General features: G+C 47.2%; 1 protein-coding gene across 5 annotated transcripts in view; it reads right to left on the bottom strand.

The window, feature by feature from the left end:
- The window catches only part of ARHGEF18 (Rho/Rac guanine nucleotide exchange factor 18), a 1,645,252-nt gene that overhangs the window by 437,794 nt on the left and 1,189,060 nt on the right, over positions 1-18,398 (bottom strand). For all 5 annotated transcript variants that reach the window (XM_069649229.1, XM_069649230.1, XM_069649231.1 and 2 more), the window contains one exon: positions 13,326-13,402. In XM_069649229.1, the coding sequence (XP_069505330.1) occupies positions 13,326-13,402 (77 nt within the window). The remainder of the gene's footprint in view (positions 1-13,325; positions 13,403-18,398) is intronic.

The following is an 18,398-nucleotide window of genomic DNA, read 5'->3' as shown; positions in this document are numbered from 1 at the left end:
CCTGTACTTTGCAGACAGTTTTTTATTTACTGCTGGTATTACATCTGGGGTTTCCCAGTTTGTCATGATCTTTCTCTGAAGAGCTTTATGAAAGGGCACCACTGGATCCTCTTGTGGGCCTTTGTCAAGAATATCCGTGAGGTCATCTTGCTGGAAAGATTGTGAAGGTGTAGACCACCCCATGAACTCTGTAATCCTGGCCATTAAGGCTCTGTAGGGGGTTTCAGCATGCTCCCCCGGGTCTGGCTTAGCAAAATCCACCTCAGGGGAAGTGTCTAACCCACTTGCCTCATGTAAAGAATCATGAAGATCCTTTAATCTGCGCTCTTCAGAGGAAAATTCCTCTCTAACTGGGGTTACAGGTTTCTGTAACTCAAATGTGTCTTGTTCAGACAAATCACCCTCTTCTAAAATTGAGGATATAGTTCTCAATTGTTCTGAACTCAAAGGGAGTAAATCCCATTTCCAAGGCAGAGGGTGCCGAACTTGTCATTATTGGCCTCGAGAACGTCGATGTCGTCGACGCCGAAGGCTTCGAGCGTGGCGTCGAAAACAGAGGTGGAGGCCTCGAGGACCTCGACAGAATTGGAATTCTACTCGACAATATCGACGCCATCGACGTCGAGGGCCTGGGGATCGTCACTGGATGTGTGGTCACCGTAACTTTTCTCGGCGTCGACGCCGGTGTCGAGGCCGGCGTCGAGTCGACAGACCCGTGTGTCGAAGGTCCCTTCGACAACGGCGTCGAAGACATCGACCTCGACGGAACCTTCGTCGACGGCGTCGACGGAACCTTCGAGGAAGGTTTGGAGGTCATAGTCCTACTCGAGGGTTCGAGACGCGCTCGAGAGGTTTCTTTCGCCGGGTACTGCGACACGCGGCGTTTTTGTCCTTCGGGTCTTTCGACCAGAGCATCGCTCTCGGCAGTCTTCGAGGGGGTCGAGGCCGCTTTCTCGAAGACGCTCATCATATTTTTCCTGAATTCCTCCCATTCAGCCCGGGAACTATGTTTCGTGGGGCAAGGGATTCTTTTTGGCGAAACAGAGGAAGAGGAAGACGGAGAAGGGGATCTTCGACGTCTCCTCTTCGAGTGCTTCGATCTCGAGGAGTGATGAGACCCACTCGGCGAGACCTGGAGCGTGAATGGTGACGAGGAGACGAATGTCTCGACTTCGTCGACGAAGAAGAAGCTTTAAAAGTCTTACCTTTCTCCAGCTTCCCCCTACGCTCCTTCAGGGCCTTAGCTGTCATGGACATACAGTCCTCGCACTCCGAACAATGGTGTTCGGCTCCCAAGCACCACAGACAATTTCTGTGAGTATCGGTCAACGACATCTTTTTCCCACAATCTCGACATTTTTTGAAGCCGGATCGAGGAGTTGTCGGTTCCGACGAGGAAGCCATCGAGTACGGATCGAATAACTCGAGGTAAATAGGTATTATCTGACTAAGAACTGAGCAACGGTATTCCGAGGCACCGAGTAGCGCGGAAAAACGGAACTGAGCAACGGACGCTGCGCGCGGCCTTTATAGGCAGGATGACGTCGAGCGTCGATACGGCGGCTCTCGACTCGAGGGACGTCGACGCGTAGCGCCCTCTGGAGAAAAAATTTTCCGAGGCCAGCAGAGCTGGAAGGATATATCTAAGATGAGGAATACGTCGGAGGACACAATCCCTTCGAAATAAAATATCAATATCAATAGACAGAAAATTTGAGATCAGAAATCGATGAATATAGAGAAGGGTAGCGGACCTACCCTTACCTGGACTAACAAACCAGCTGATTCAGCAAGCAGGTAGCTGGGGAACAGGTAGCACGATAAAGAGATAGCTTGCAGAGCTCAGAGATATTCTGCTGTAAAATGTCAAGGTGTTTATAAAGGATTAGAAAAGTGGGTGTGTATGTGAATGTGTGACATGTTTCTTGCGGGGTCTTGGAGAGGGGAACCTGGAGACACTGGGTCTGGGGAAGCCATGAGAACAATGGTCACCATGCAGAATAATCCTTTTGAAGTGCACAGTGTTTGGCACCTTAGCCGTTTCCATCCTCCCATCCCCCTTAAGAACGCAATGCCACAGGGGCGAACTGCCATTGATATTTGAGGGGGGATGGATGGGCATAAGGCGAGCGCAAAAGGGCTGTAACACTGCTGAAGGGAGACACAGTTATGTGGATTGCAGGGGCGGGGTCTTGGAGAGGGGAGCCTGGAGACACTGGGTATGGGGAGGCCATGAGAACAATGGTCATCTTGCAGAACAACCCTTTTAAGTGCACAGTGTGTTTGGCACCTTGGCCGTTCCCATCCTCCTAGTACCAGAGTGGGGTATAATGGAGTGGGGATGGATTTATGCGTACGAGGTGTGCGTAAAAGGCCACCAACCATTATTTTATGTCCCTCAAACTAGTGAGCGTGTTCTTGATTCACTGAAAAATTGAAATATTTGTATATGCTCATTTGTATTTTATTTAGTTTGGCGATTTTGATGGCACAAAAAACTACTAATTGTATACTTGAGGTTGCAGCACAGTATTTGAAAATCCCCTGTACCGTCCACTGTCACTGGGGAATTTGGTGCAAATGGCTCCAATACCACTAGCGGGTATTACTTGTCAAATGCGGAATACAAGCCTCCCATAAAGCAACCATGTAAATGAACGGTAGACCACCAGCCTGTACCACCTGTGGAAGAGAAACACACTGTATTTAAATGAACCTGATAAGTGTACAAACCTTACATGAAAATGCACCCTGTATTCTATGTCATACTCAGCCCGTACAAAAGTTACTTCATTAATAAATTAACTTGGGCTTTGAAGTATCGATACATTACAAAAGTTACCATCCATTCAATCCATGATGATTAGGGGGAACAGAGAAGAACAAGTTACTTACCAACTGGTAACATTCTTTAGACTAGATGGTCCTCCAACGTATTCCACATCTTTGACATGTAATATCCACAGCTGTGCTACTTAGGACATTTTTCGGCAGAGGGCATCCTGCGTCGATGGCGTCGGGTCGATGCCCCTCGAAGGGCTCTGTCGAGGGCAACGTCATTGGATGTTATAAATAGGACGCATGGCGCCCAGAGCCTTAGTTTATGTTTGTTTCCCCCATAACGGGTGCCCTGCTAGTACACAATGCCTGCTTAACTGCACATAGCAAGCTGCTATAGCGTAGGAAATTCTCCAGAGGGGCAAGCCAGGAGGGCCATGTGGAATACGTTGGAGGAAAATCCAGTCGAAAGAACGCTACCAGTTGGTAAGTAACTTATTTGAATGGATTGTGCCCTCCAAAGTATTCCACATCTTTGACAGACTCCCAAAGCAGTACCAGAAAATGGAGGGAGAAGAAGTTCGAATACCCAATCAGATGGCAGAATAAAGAACTGCTTTACCAAAGGCCATATCTTGACCATGGAGCGTAACCAGGGAGTAATGTTTGACAAAGGTGTGGATAGAAGCCCATGTAGCTGCGTCACAAATATTCCCAATAGGAACTTCCCGCTGCAGTAGCTGCGTCACAAATATTCCCAATAGGAACTTCCCGCTGCAGGACTGTGGATGTAGCCACGCCCTTAGTGGAGTGAGCTCGCAACCCCTCACGAGGGTCCTTGCCCAACAATCTGTAACATTCAGTAATGGGGAGGATAATCCACCTGGACACGGCTTATTTGGCAACAGCCTGGCCCAATCGGTGCCCAGCGTACCCCACAAAGGGCCTCATTACGAGTTGGGCGGTAACGCCGGCGCTATTAGCGCCGGCACTAATAGCCCTACCGCCAAACCCCCCGGCGCTATTAGCGCCGGATCACGGGTTTGGCGGAAGGTTTATTGCCCATTCCCCATTGGGCCCATTTGGGAATTCCCCATTCCCCATTGGTCCCAATGAGGAAAATTTGTGCTATCACCGCTGGCGGTAATCGCGCCAAAAATCGGCAATTTTGCTGTGGATTTCCCCCAGCTCTGAGCCAATCTGCCAAAGCCATGATCTAGCGGACCCTTAAATGCAGCGGTAATAGTGCTACCACCGCATTTAAGGGTTACCGCCAGACTCGTGATGAGGCCCAAAGAGTTCATCGTCCACCCTGACCATGGACATCCTAGAAATTTAAAAGCTCAGAGCTCTCCTAGGGTCCAATCTATGGAGTCGTTCCTCTTCCTTGCCAGGATGAGGAGAAGGATAGAAAGCTTAAATGAAACTCATTACCTTAGCTAGAAAGGATGGACGTACCCTCAGTACAACCCTATCCTTGTGGAACACAGTAAAGGGTGGCTTAGATGAAAGTGCCTGCAATTCACTCACTCTGCGAGCGGATGTAACCACAACCAAGAAAACTTTCTTGAAAGACAACAGTCTCAAAGGACAAGAGTGCAAAGGTTCAGACGGAGCACCCATCAGGAATTTCAAGAGCAAATTTAGATTGCATACCGACACCTGAAACAGGGATGGCAGGAACACATTAGTGAGCTCTTTTAGAAATTGGGAAATCAAAGGAATCTTAAAATAGGAACATTCTTCAGACGAGTGCTTGAAGATAGACAGCGCTGCCAGGTAACCTTTAATGGTACTTACTTGAAGACCCCTGTGGGCCAAAGGAAGCAAGAAAGACAGAACCATGGGAATGGAACACTGAAAAGGATCGACATTGTGTTCTCTGCACCAGTCTAAAAACCTGTGTCAATGGTACAGGGATTTGGTTGTTGGTCGCCTGGCTGAAAGAAACACCTCCATCTCGTCATCCGGGAGGTCCCAATCCTTATATCTCAACCTTTCAGAAACCAAGGATGAAGGTTGAGAGTCTTGACCTCTGGATGGAGAAACCGATCCTCTCGGTAGCGAAGACAGCGTGGAGGACAGATGGACAATTCTAGAAGGTCCGGGTACCACGCTCTCCTGGCCCAATCCGGAGCAATGAGGATCATGTGGGATCTGAACCTCCGCAACCTGAGCACTTGAGGAATGACGGGGACTGGAGGAAACGTGTACAGAAGTGGGAAATGACCAATCCACAACTAATGCGTCCCCTGAAAGCTCCTCTCGAAGGAAATTCCCTTGAGAAGAATCTCGCACTTCCGGTTGGCACTGGTCGCGAACAGATTCACTTGTGGGGTTCCCCAAAGGGCAAAGATCTCCAGGAGGACTTCCTGAACCAACTCCCACTCGTGAGAGATCGCGCTGTGCCTGCTCAGAGCGTCTTGCAGCCACATTCTCCTCTCCAGCCAGATGAACTGCTGAGAGTGAAACTCCTTGCTGGATTGCCCAGACCCAGAGCTGCAATGCCTCTCTGCACAACAGGAGTGACCCTACCACCCCCGCCCCCTTTTTTTGTTGAGGTAATGCATGGCCACTGTGTTGTCCGTCATGATCAGGACACTCTTCCCCCGCACAGTTGGCAGAAAAGCCTTCAGGGCCAGCCTGATGGCTCTCTGCTCCAACAGGTTGATGTGGAGTTAGGACTCCAACAGACACCAACGACCGCTGGCAGTCAGATCGTTGGCATGAGCCCCTATCCAGTGAGTGAGGAGTCCGTCACCCCCGGCCAAGGTTGCCAAAATGGCTCCCCCTTCATCAGATTCTTTTTGCTGGCCCACCACAGAAGATCCTGCAAGACCGGGAGTGGAACCTGAACATGATCAGACATCTTGCCTAAGAATTAGGACCACTGCAGGGATCTCATCCTCAGTCTGGCCTCTGGCACCAGAAAAATGCAGGATGCCATGAGGCCGAGCAACCTTAAGAGTAGGAAACCCGGAAGACTCTGGGCATGTTGAAATGTATTCACCATCTGTACAATATGATGAGCCCTTACCTTGGGAGGCAAGCACTTTCCCAAAGACGTGTCCAACACAGGCCCAATGTACTGGAACTCTTAAGGTATAGGATGAGACTTCTTGAAATTGAGGGATAAGCCCAGCATGTGGAGGGAGAGGCAGGTGAGGCTGAGATGATCCAGAGCTTGCTCGGGAGAACGTGCTTGGATCAGCCAGTCTTCCAGGTAGGGGTAGACGTGAATCCCCCCTCGCCTCAGATGCACTGCCACCAACACCATGAGCTTGGTGAAGACCCTCGGGCCGGCGGTCCATCCGAATGGCAGGGCGTGAAACAAAGTGCGAGCTGCCGCAAACCTCAGGTTCTTCCTGTGCTTTGGATGAATCAGCACATGAAAGTAAGCATCCAGCAGGTCCAGAGACACTAACCAATCTTGAGGTCGAAGGGCCTGAAGGACCTGAGAAAGAGTGACCATATTGAACTCGTCCTTCCTGAGGAACTTGTTCAACCAACGCAAGTCCAAGATGGGTCACATTCTCCAGTGTTTCTTTGGAATCAAACAAAGAAAACGGGGAATACCATCCCTTGTTCCTCTCCTCTAAAGGCACTAGTTCTATAGCGCCTTTCTCCAGCAGGGTCAAGATTTCCGGCACAAGGAGCGGATCCGGACGTTTCAAAGAGACTACCTGGTGGATTGTCGTGAGGCCTCTTTAGGAACGGAAGGCATTAGCCATGGGCTATTGTCTCCAGAACCCACGCATCCGAACTAATAGCTTGGCATTCTTCAAGATGCTGAGACAATCTGCCCTCAACCAGCCAACAATGGAATATGGCCTCATAGCTGTTTTGGAGCAGCAGATGCAGCGCCTGAAGGCAAAGAGGCTGCTGCTTAAGCGGCTTTGGCACCTCTATTTCCCCGACCACCACAGGAACTTTTCCATTGACCCCTTTGATTGGCGGCTCCTCTCGTCCTACCAAAAGAGGAGTAGGTAACGAAAGGAACCTCCCCTCCACTGTTGCCCCAAGGATGAAAAGGCAGAGGTTGAAGCACTGCTGCGCTCAAATATTTAGCAGCAGTTTTGGAGGTCTGCAACCTCTCAAGGCTCTCGTCAGCCTTGGTGCCAAACAAAGGAGAGCCATCAAAGGGCATGTTCAGAAGACGGGCCTGTACATCCGGAGCAAAACCCGACTTCGGCGACCACGCAAACCTGCGTATAACGGTGCTCGCAGTCATGGACTGGCTAACACTGTCAGACGTGTCCAACCCAGACTGAAGGGATTCACACATGGCATCCTTGCCGTCCTGCATGAGAGCAAGGAACTCATCCCTTTCTTCCCCCTCAGGAATATGCTCAGCCACTAGAGAGACGCAATTCCACAGAGTGCATGAAAATCTTGCCAAGGAACAAGTGGAGTTGGTTGACTTCAGCACCATACTCCCCGCAGAAAACACCTTGCGTGCCCAACCATTGAAGCGCTTGTCGTCCCTAGCAGGAGGGATGGTAGGGTACGCCCCCTGCCTCGAGGCGCCAGTAGGCCCCTGAACCACCAAACTCTCGGGAGTGGGGTGAGTGGATAAGTAGATGGGATCGCTACTGGAAGGGTGGTATTTTTTAGTTAACGACTTGTTAACCGCCGGAAGAGACTCTGGGGTCTTCCAAGCAGCCACCACCCTTTTTTGCAAAGTCAAATGAAAAAGCAACACTGGGTCAGTGGACGGACCTTGATCCAAAACAGTCATGTCATCCTGAACAATTGCATCTGGAGGACTAGACCAACCAAGATACTCAGTAACTCTAGCCATCAGTCTCCTATATGAGGATTCAGCATGAGCCCCAGGCTCCAGCCTGCCAAACTCCACCTCAGGAGATGTATCTAAGCCACTGGCATCATGTAATGTTTGACGTAACTCCTCCAACTGACTGTCCCTGGAAAAGACAGGAGCCACATCAGGCTCAACAGGGTCAAACTCCAAATCTGACCTCCCCACATCCTCATAGCTATCATCCAGAGGAAGAAAGAACTTCTGCCTAGGGACAGAAGTGGGCCTGGAGTCCCCAACAGGCTTCATAGACTTGGATTTAGCCTTCCTTGGAGGATCCACAGTACCAGGGACCTCCATCGGCAAATTCTGGGCAAATGGCCCCGGAGGCATTGAGGTCGCCGACTGCTTCAGCGTCGACAACGGCGCAGAGGGCTGGAATGAAGGCAAAGCACCGACCGCCGTATCCGACAGACATGGAGCAGTCAGAGTCGATGCCAACCTCGAGCCCTTACCAGATTTCTGTGGTTTTGCCGGGGACGAAGACCGAGACCTGGATCTAACACGTCTCTGGTGATCAACCTGAACGCTGTCCAAACGGGACCTCGACAGTTCCTGATGAGTATTCCGCCGAGGACCCGGGCCCGAAGGCGTGCGAGCATCGGACCGAGACCGTTCCCTGCCAGCTTCTTCCGAAGGTGCGGACAGGACTGTGCCCTGGGACTGAAAAATCACCAGCATTTGCTCCCTGAAGGCCTCCCATTCCTCCATAGTTGAGGATTTAGTAGGAAAAGCCACTTTCCTTGCGGCGCCCTCATCCGAAAAGGACAGGGAAGGCGACCGGTGACGCCGCTTCCGGGAGTGCCTAGACGAGGAGGAGTGGAGGGACCCACTCCGGGATGGAGATCCCCGGGACTCCTTCCAATGAGGAGAGTCACACCTCGACTTGTCGGTGGACATTCCTTTTGCAGTTTTTCGGGACTTACTGGGTTTAGTACCCCGATCTACCTGTCATTTCCACTTACGCTCCCACAAGGCCTAAGCAGTGAGCGACTGCCATTTCGAACAGTCATCGGTGTCATGACTCCCGCCAAGACACCACAAATGCGGTGCGGGTTCCGTAATCAACATCTTAGACTTACAGTCCCAGCAAGTCTTAAAGCCAGACCGCAGAGTCAAGGGGTAGATGAAGAAGACATATTCATGAAGAATACACAAGGCGTGCAGAGGTCTCGAAGCAAACACTTTTGTGGAAAAAACGGAACTGAGGCTACGGGCGCCGACTAACAGTACCAGGGACCTCCGTGCGTCCTATGTATAACATCTGGTGATGTCACCCTTGGAGGCCTTCGAGGGCCATCGACCCGACGCCATCAACGCAGGACGCCCTCTGCCGAAAAATTTCCCAAGTAGCACAGCTGTGGACATTACATGTCAAAGATGTGGAATACGTTGGAGGACACAATCCATTAAAAATATTGTTTCTTAGTTGAATGTGAAATACACTTAAGATGAACACTGTGATTTCACAAAAGCGCAAGAAATATATTCAATTTGCAGACTACATTCATTTGTCAGGGATATATCAAAGTTACAACAATATAGGAGACGAACATGAAATGTTAGTCGTCGCAGTGGTCAAAATGAAATCGATATAGAGTACACATACTCGTTACTTGGATTCCGAGGGCGAACTGTTGCCTGAAGTTCATGCATAATCACCATCATAATCCTCAACACGGACCTCGTGAGGCAGGCTGCCTTAAAGTCATGCAGCTCAGTAACGCATAGTAGTGGTGTCTCTTCTTCTGATATGTAGGCCAAGCCTCCAGAATTTACTTGGCAGCAGCAGTTCTCCAACTCGGTTGGCATGACCTTGCAGCAGCTGCAGGTACACCAGGTGGAAACGTACGTCTTCCATGCGACAAGGCTCAGGCTCATGATCCCGTGATTCATCCTCCCAACTATCATTAGATTCCCCATCGTTTCTGCATCTTCCTCTTTCAATTACTTCCTCCTCGGAATACTCAGGCTCCGACCGGTAGGGCTGAATTGTTGCCATTATACATCAAATTTTTAAATAAAACGCAAGTAACGATGGAAATCAATAGTAATGCTAGTGTAAGGATTTGTTTGCATGGGCTTCATGCAACCAAGACAGCTGAACAGAGCAGAAACGAGTCACATGCGATCCAAAAAAAAAACAGTGAAACGATTGAAAAAGCAACTATGCTGTTGTCTGATGACAAGGGGTCTATTTATACTTATTGAGGATAGAGGCGTCCGGCCATTTCCATGGAGACACGTCAATAGCTTGCGCCCAGAGAACCTTCACACGAGACGTGCATTGGTGTTGTGAAAAGGGGCGTAAGCGTCTAGTAATGTCAGCTTCAGGGGCGGGTGATATGATTTAGTGCCGCGAGGGCACTTGTACTTACGGATAAGATTAGCACAAGATAGCCGCGCCCAACCTGTTTTCGCATGTGTAAAAGTGAGGAAAACGAAGGTAAAATGCATAGGAATATGTTTTACGATCGATCACAGTATGCTTAAACACATGAAACACACATCCCCGATCGCTCAGGACCATAACATTTTGGAGCACACTTCCCCTTTAAAGACTTTACAGGCCTTGCAATGCTGTTCGTTGTGGTCACGAGAAACACAGTTTTTGCACTCGTTATGAGTGTCTTTCCGATGGAACATGCTATTACAGGAAGGGTAAAATGTAAACAGTGTTGTCCCCATGTTAAGTAGAAACAGAAAGGACATCCAGACAAAGGAAAGTAGAGGAAAGTATGGGGAAAAAGCATTTTCTAATAAACGTTAGAATGGTAGAAACCCCCACTCTCCCTACTGCGAAGGCTGAAGCCTGAAGGAAACCGATATGTGCTGTTGAGAGTTTGAGTCTTCAGCGGTAGTCTGTCTTTGTTGAAAGCAAAAGACAAAGACGCGATAATTATTAACGAAATATAGCGATACTACAGAAAAATAATCACGTAGCAAAGTTAGGAGCACTGCATTTATGCGACCGACTAGTATGGTGGAAAAAAACAATACAAGGGACCTCAAAGCATGAAAACACATGGGTACAGTGTATGTCACATTAGGGATAATGTTACAGTCACGCCCAGTCGACGTCCCTTTTTGAACTTCAAAAACAAGATGCAATATTCTGCAACCTCCACCAGATGGACTATGTGCACAGCAAGTGATTTTTGGTTGGAACCCAAACCAGCGTGTCATCTACATATGGGTATACATGGATTTGTTTGCTCCAAAACTGAGCAACAGTCAGGCATTTGGTAAAGACTTTTGGGGCTGATTTGAGGACGAACGGGAGAAATTACCTGGTAATGCTGTCCCACAATATGAACCGAAGATATTTGTGATGCTTTGGGCGATTTCGACTGTGAGAGTAGGTGCCTTTTGTTTCCAAGTACGATAGGAAATCTCTGGCACGAATATAATCTTTTGCAGGGTAACTATTTTGGAATGTCTATGAGCATAGGAACTTGCTGAGATACCCAAGGACGAGGATGGGTCTCAATTCTCCGGACTGTTTTTAGCGAGAATAAATCCCCTGATTCCTTTGAGATTGAGGAACTGGAACAACACTGTTCCACATCCTTTTTTAATACATCCAGATGTTTCTCCATCCTGAAGGTGGGAGGAGTGTTTGTTGGTGCTTTGAGGAATCTAAAGTGTGGGTGTGTGGACAGGTTCTGAGTGGCCACCTGTGACAAATCAACTTCTGGGGCACCAGTGGTCCAGGAATGAATATCGGTTTCTAAACCATCAATCAACCCCGCACCTCTAGTACACAAGAAGGGATCCGAACAGATTGGACCACAAGTCGATTATAAACCTCTTTGACCAATTTTGTTAATGTCGCCGGAAGGGCAGGCTTATCTCTGCAAGGTCGTGCATCGTTGGTTAGTTGCAACACAGAGAAAATACAATTATTACCCAATGATAAAAGGGACTGTCCATTCAAGGTTGTATACAAATATCAACTTTAGTATTATTACAACAGACAGTTCTAGCACACTACAAAATACAACCCACCCCGTAAAGGAACACAGAGAACAGACAGTTTCACATAGGAAAGGGTTGCACTCTGGATACTGACGAGATGGTAATCGGGAGGGTAATCGGTAAAGCAATCGGTCTGTTCAAGGTTATTTGGTTTCAGCACAAAGGAAGCAAGTGGTCATAAAAGTCACTAGGGGCCTTCGGAGAAGGACCAGGGAGACAGAACCAAAATGTACCTGGTAGTTGAGACGTTCTTGCTGCTCAACAGCATTGAGTCGGTTCCAAGATGGGAGACAGCTGCAGGTATCAGGCGGCAGGCAGTTCGGCAACAGGGCTGGATTTGTGTAGTCTATTTCCTTAGCTGTGATATGGCAATTACAGTGCCCATTGCTGTGTTGTACAACACGGCAATGAGTACTGTGAAAGCAGCTAAGGATTTAGAATAGCAATAAACAGAGCTCATTGTAGTGTTGTATGACATGGCAAAGAGCACTTGTGATTAGCAGGGACCGAAGTGGTCCAGTGATGAAGGGCCTGCTCCTTCACTCACGCAGCATGGATTAGAATTCCTGCGTTTTTTTCTGGTACTTCAGATATTTTTTTTAAAACAAAATTTGAAGCATCCGGAAAAAGTAGAGGCAGGGATTAGAACCCGGGTTGCATGGTACAATGGGCTAACCCTTAACCACAGGATTGGTAAATCAACAGGACACATTTGCCTCGCTCACACCTTGACTGAACAGTCAGTCCTATGAATGCCAGATTTGAAAAGTGTGTGTGCTGTATTAGGATTGCCATTCATAGGACTGACTGTCCTGTGAATGTGTTATTTAATTTTCTGTTCTCCGGCAGCAACAAACTCCCAGTAGGGGGCTTCTGCTTTATTACTGCTGCAAGAGAAGGGAATTAAAATTAACAGGTCCCCAATGCAAAAAGAATGCCTTCAAGTCATTGAAAAGCAAGACTTGGAGGCATATTTTGCAGATTATTCTTCATGGGAACTTCAAAAAAGAAAAATATGTAATACATATTTGATAATGGGCAAAATTTTTAAACAATAACATTTTTGAGTGAACTTTCCATTCAAGTGCTAAACACCACACAGGGAAGATCCCATTTACTTTCCTAGTCAGAACAACACCTATCATACCAATTTCCTCACCTTCCCACAATATGAACCATCCCAATTCCTCATCTGCACCACTGTCATGATTCTTCTATTAGTGAAACTAGTAGCTGTGCTCTCCACAACACTCCACTGAAACATTGAAGTATCTCTCAACGTAAACTACTTGCAGGTAGTGGATTTCAAGAGGAAATGTGCATGGCCGCTTTCTTTTTGGCCCACTTCTGGTGCTAAGGAAATTCAGAAGATAGATATCCTGATGCTATGGTGACCTTCGCTGAAAGGCAGTTCGCCCTTCAGATATCAAGCCAGATTAAAACAAGGCCTTTGCATGACAGACAGCGCAAGACTCTTTTCTTTGGGTGCCGTCATGCTAGAATGGCTAGAAGGTCTGGAAATAAAGTTAAGGAACAAGCCCAAAAAGAACTAAAGGTCCAAAGTTGCACATGCCATGCATTCTCTGCAAACCTAAACCTCCACTTAAAAAAAAACCTTGAAGTGTCCTGACAATAGTTTACTCTAACTGTGGCATCAAACCATGACATTATACATTGCACTGAAAAGTAAATTCCAACAGCCTTTTCTCACAATGTAGAAATACGAGACATCACCCAGGAAGGTACTCACCACAGAAGTGAATGCATACTTCTGGTCCTTCTCTTGCAGCAGCAGTAGTACATCAGTCAAAAGAACAGCCAGAATATCTAATAAAGAACAAGTAAACATCAAATGTGTCTTTCCATTTTTAAAAGACATTCGTCAGATGCCTCAATTTTGAGAAAGAGGGCACAACATGTATGTTTCAATTTTGTTGCAAAGTTTTCTACTACCATATTTAGACAAAAGAAAACAAGACCAGTGGCAATGGTGAGATCGTATCAGATTAACAAAGAATATACAGCTACAGCTGTTACAAGTAATTAGGAATTTTCTGTTTTACAAAGGCCACTTCTTCAAAGTGAATCTGTTCATCTAAAACAAAAGCTATGGTAAACCATCACAGAACCTTTTCTTCCACTTTTTAAGTCCAGCAGAGAATAGAAATTCATCATTGTAACATTACACAACCAATTAGATTTATTTTTTATGAGTTTACACAGTTTATTAAACCGTAAAAAGGTTTCCTTCTATAATCGTGCGTCGGTGGCACTGCCCAAAAACAAGATATCTACTACTGCAAGAAAAATGCTACATGTTTATGAGGAAAAGTTGCTCCTGGCTATTTCAGACAAAGATGCAATTCTGTATTTCAGTAGAATTTATTTTATTTGAAAAATAAAAGGAGTACACTTTTAGTAGAACACATATAAGACTCACTGCCTACAACAGTCAGTATATCCTTTAGTTCTGGTTTTTAATTTTAAATTGCAGTGCAAGATTTGGGAATTGCAGTAAAGAGGCAGCAAGGATGACTAGTATTGCCAGAAGTTCAACTGCTATGTTTTAGGGCAAGTCTGTTTTTTACAAAATAAATAAGATTTTTTCCACCCGACAAGCTTAGGAAATCCCGTTGCTTTTCTCTTGCAGTTTCCTTAGGGGAACCTTTTGAGCATGCCCCTGAAATACTGTTGCACTATTTAGCCTTCTGCCCCTTTGTGAGAGGGCAAGTAGTAATTTTTCATAAAGTCGACTTATAAATGCAGATGGCCCTACGGGGCCCGGGTAATATGAGCTATGTGCTTGTCCCCTGAGCGAACACCTATAAAGACGCAAACACTAGAAAGGTTTAAGTTACTTACATGTAACTATTTTTCTCCAGGTTGGCTCTGGCATGGATTCACATGCTCACGAATATTCCCACGTCATAGGCTGGGAAACCTCAGTAAAAGAAAAGACAGTTTCACTTGCGCTTTAAAACTGTATTTCTCCTCTAAACCAATTACTGTCCTCTGGGTCATACTGCTCCATCCAATGACAGTCCTCCCCCTAAACTACACCCCTAGTGGCCATCATCAGATTTGGTAAGCACATAAAGTGGCAGTATGAACCAAGAAAAGCCACAGAGGGGAAGGAGGGAGAGTTTGCATGTGGATCCATGCCAGACCCATGCTGGAGAGCAATAGTTACAGTTAAGTAGCTTACCTTCTCCAGCATGTGGTCTGGCATGGATTCACATGCTCATTAATAAGGATAACACAGGAATACACATACACAGCCACGGGAGGTGTCAAGGCTCAACAGAAGCAATTAACGGTCACCTCTAATAAACAGGTGGAGTAGCACCATTTGGCTGACTCAGGACACCTCCCTGGAATCCCTGTCGACGCAATAGAACCATGTGACTGTGTACGTGGACCTCTACGTAGCAGCCCTGCAGATTTCGAGCAGGGGCACACCAGAGTGAAACTCTGCTGTTGCTGCGATCGGTCTGCCTGGCAGTCGATGACAGTGCATGATGCAGTCGGAGGCACACCTGGAGATGGAAGCCCTCGATAAGGCCTTTCCGTGATTTATCTGTCCAAAGTTGATGAACAACTGAGAAGACTTCCGAAAACTGGCACGAGCAAAGTCCATGGTACGCAAGGACCTGTCCACAAGTGACAACGGATTCGGGAAGGACTGGTAACACCAAAGGTTCATTGAGGTGGAATTCTGACGGTACCTTTGGCATCAAGAAGGCGTGTGTATGCAGTACCAACCTTGAAGCATGGAAAGACAAGTAAGGCTGCTTGCAAGACAGGGCGTGGATCTCCCCAACCTGCCTAGCTGAGGTCACAGCCATGAGAAAGGCCATCTTCCACCAGAGAAACTTGAGCGTGACATGATGCTTTGGCTCAAAAAGAGCTCCCATGAGTTTATTTAGTACTACATTGAGCTCCCAAGCCAGGGCAGCGGTCTTCACCAGCGGAAAAGTCCTGAAGAGCCCCTTGAACTCCTTGACAAGTCTGTGCAACCAAAGCAAAGTTTTACCCAGAGACCTGGTGTACCGGGATATGGCGGTGAGATGCACCTTGATAGAGGCGTGAGCCAATCTCGCCATTGCCAAGGAACGCAAGTAGGGCAGAGGTTTCGGGGCTGTGACACGCAGAGTGGTAATCTCATAAGCCCGGCACCACACAGAGAAGCGTTTCCATTTATGGCCGTATCACAACATTGACGAGGCTCTGGCCCTGGGATGCCTGTCCTTACATTCCGCAGGTAAAGCATAAACTCCAAATTCTAGGGCTACAGGAGCCATTCCCTCAGGTTCAGTGACTGGGTCATGGTACAGAATCGCTGCTCTACCTCTTGTGAGAAGGTCCGGGAACAGTGGCAGCCTGATGGATGGGGCCACTGACAGACGCAGCAGGTTCGGGTAAAAGATCAGGCGTGGCCACGCTGAGGTGACAAGTATTATCCTGCACTGGCACTGCGAGTGTGTTGATCACATGTAGCAGGAGTGGAAATGGCGGAGGAGCGTACAGAAACTGTTCCTCCCATGGGAACAAGAATGCGTCCCCCATGCTTCTCGGCTGAGGGAACCTCTGCTGGCAAACATCTGGCACTTGGAGTTCGCCGCTGTCACGAAGAGATTGATCTGGGGTTGGCCCCATTTGTCGAACAGAGGGTCCACCTGGTCCTGGTGTAGCTCCCACTCGTGGCAAGAACGCAGCTCTCTCCTTAGCGAGTCTACAATGGTGTTCTTGACACCCGCAAGATGAAAAGGGACGAGGAACATGTCCTGATGAATGGCTCAGCGCCACAGCTCCTGGGCCGCCTTGGAGGGTGCCGGCAAGCGGGCCCCTCCTTGCTTCCGATGTTGCATTTCCTACTATATCATGTCCGGATGTAAGCCTATGGAAACTACATCCAGTACGGCGAACACAGGGAGAGGGATAGAGCAATACTCTCCTCGGCACACTCGAGATAAGGTATAAACGCCACATCGCGGAGGTAGTATAATGCGTTCTAGCTCCGATACACATTACATCGGATAAGCTATTTCCACCAAAGACATGCGACAACTGCAAGTAGGAAGAGTCCCCATCCAGGTCCTAACTCAGGAACACACAATCGTGGTTTGTTCCCCCGAAAGGTAGTGTGCAGAGGCACCAACAAAACTGCGGATCGTGACCCAGATGAGCACCGAAATAATAAGAACCAACAAAAACATCGCCCTGAAGACGTATGCCCAGGTCGTAACTAGTGCTAGTATAGACTTAGAGATTTACTCTGCTCTACCATTATTTCATTCTGAATAGTTCTGGCTAGTAGGTACAACAGTACAAAGGCACTGAGCCCTTTAATATAATGTGGCTATGTGGTTTAAAATAATGAGTCGGTTGACCAATTAATGAGGTACATCACAGGCATATGAAAATTATTACTATGTGTGCATATACATCCAGATACTTAGAGATGTTAACAAAAATGTGAATCAAAAAAAGAGGAACAGGAACTATAATAATCGAAAGCTCATTTGCCCTGTACCTTTCCTGTTTGCACTGTAACACATTCCATTTATAACAATTTGTCCAGTGTATTGTCTTTTGATGTATTGTTTTTCGATGTAGTTTTATACAAAATGAGGAGTGTAATGAAGTATGAGTGAATGAAGCATGAATGAGAATGAATAGTAGAAATTATATATAATTGTTTTTTAGCATAAAATGAATGCAATAAATATATTTCTACAATCTTTAATCAGCACTGCAGTCATTGACTGGTTTCTGAAGATACATTACATAGGTTTTTCTGTGTAGGCAACATTGACCTTACATGAGGCATAAGTTAGTAATATGAGGAGTAACATATAAAGTTACACATACATTGAATTAGTATTGGTTTCATATACAGCAGTGATTTGATTGCCTGCACCGCTGCTGTCTGTGCCCATGACAAGTGCTGTACCTTCCCTTGTATGGCCAACTCCCTTTTCTTCGAGGCAGATGCTAAACACGTTACTGTGTTGAGCCGGGGAACCCAGAAACAGCACGTCCCGATATGGCGTCAAGCAGGACTTTGGATAGGTATGGAGAACCCCAACTCCGTCAGCAGGCATACGGTCCTCGATGTGTGTTTGCTTGCCAGAGCGTGTGAGCGGTATTGCATGAGCCAATCGTCCAGGTAAGGGTATACATGGATGCACTGCAGACAAAAATGGGTGTTCTTGTCACGGTACCGGAGGAATACAAAGACACCTGGGTTCGAGTACACTCCCCCTTCCTTGTAGATGTAATGGCGACAAGAGAGCACTCTTACAAGTGAGAGGATTAAGACTGGCTTCATGCATTGGGTCAAAGGGGGCACCCGTAAACTTTGTAAGAACATCCAAGTCCCATCCGGGAGCTGGATTTGAAATTGGCGGGTATAATCTTTTGGCCCCTTCCATGAAAGCTTTAACCACAGGCACTTTCCACCCCAATATTTTACTTTGGAAAGTGGTGTAAGCTGAAAGTGCTGCTAGGTTCCCTGTAAAAGAATTAAAGATCAACCCAGATTCTCTAAAAGATATAGTAAATAGTGTACTGTATGTGAAGGTGAACAGTCAATAGGGTTGTTGTGTGTTTTGCACCACAAGACAAAGCGTTTCCATTTGTTGAAAAGACAGTGTCTCGTGTTACGTTTGCGTGCTTCCTTTAAAATGCATCTCTGGTCTCAATTTAAGTGACCGAATGCTAGGACTTCAGGAACCAGGCTGCCAAGTTCAGTGTTTGAGGATATGGATGGAGTGTTGCCCCCTGATTCTGTGACATGTTGAAAGGGCACAATAGTTTGATC

This window comes from Ambystoma mexicanum, chromosome 1p (genome assembly GCF_040938575.1).
Source record: "Ambystoma mexicanum isolate Mex_15411 chromosome 1p, UKY_AmexF1_1, whole genome shotgun sequence".
Taxonomy (NCBI): Eukaryota; Metazoa; Chordata; class Amphibia; order Caudata; family Ambystomatidae; genus Ambystoma; species Ambystoma mexicanum.
The sequence above is the reverse complement of the archived record's forward strand: the minus strand, read 5'-3'. Positions and strand labels throughout refer to the sequence as shown.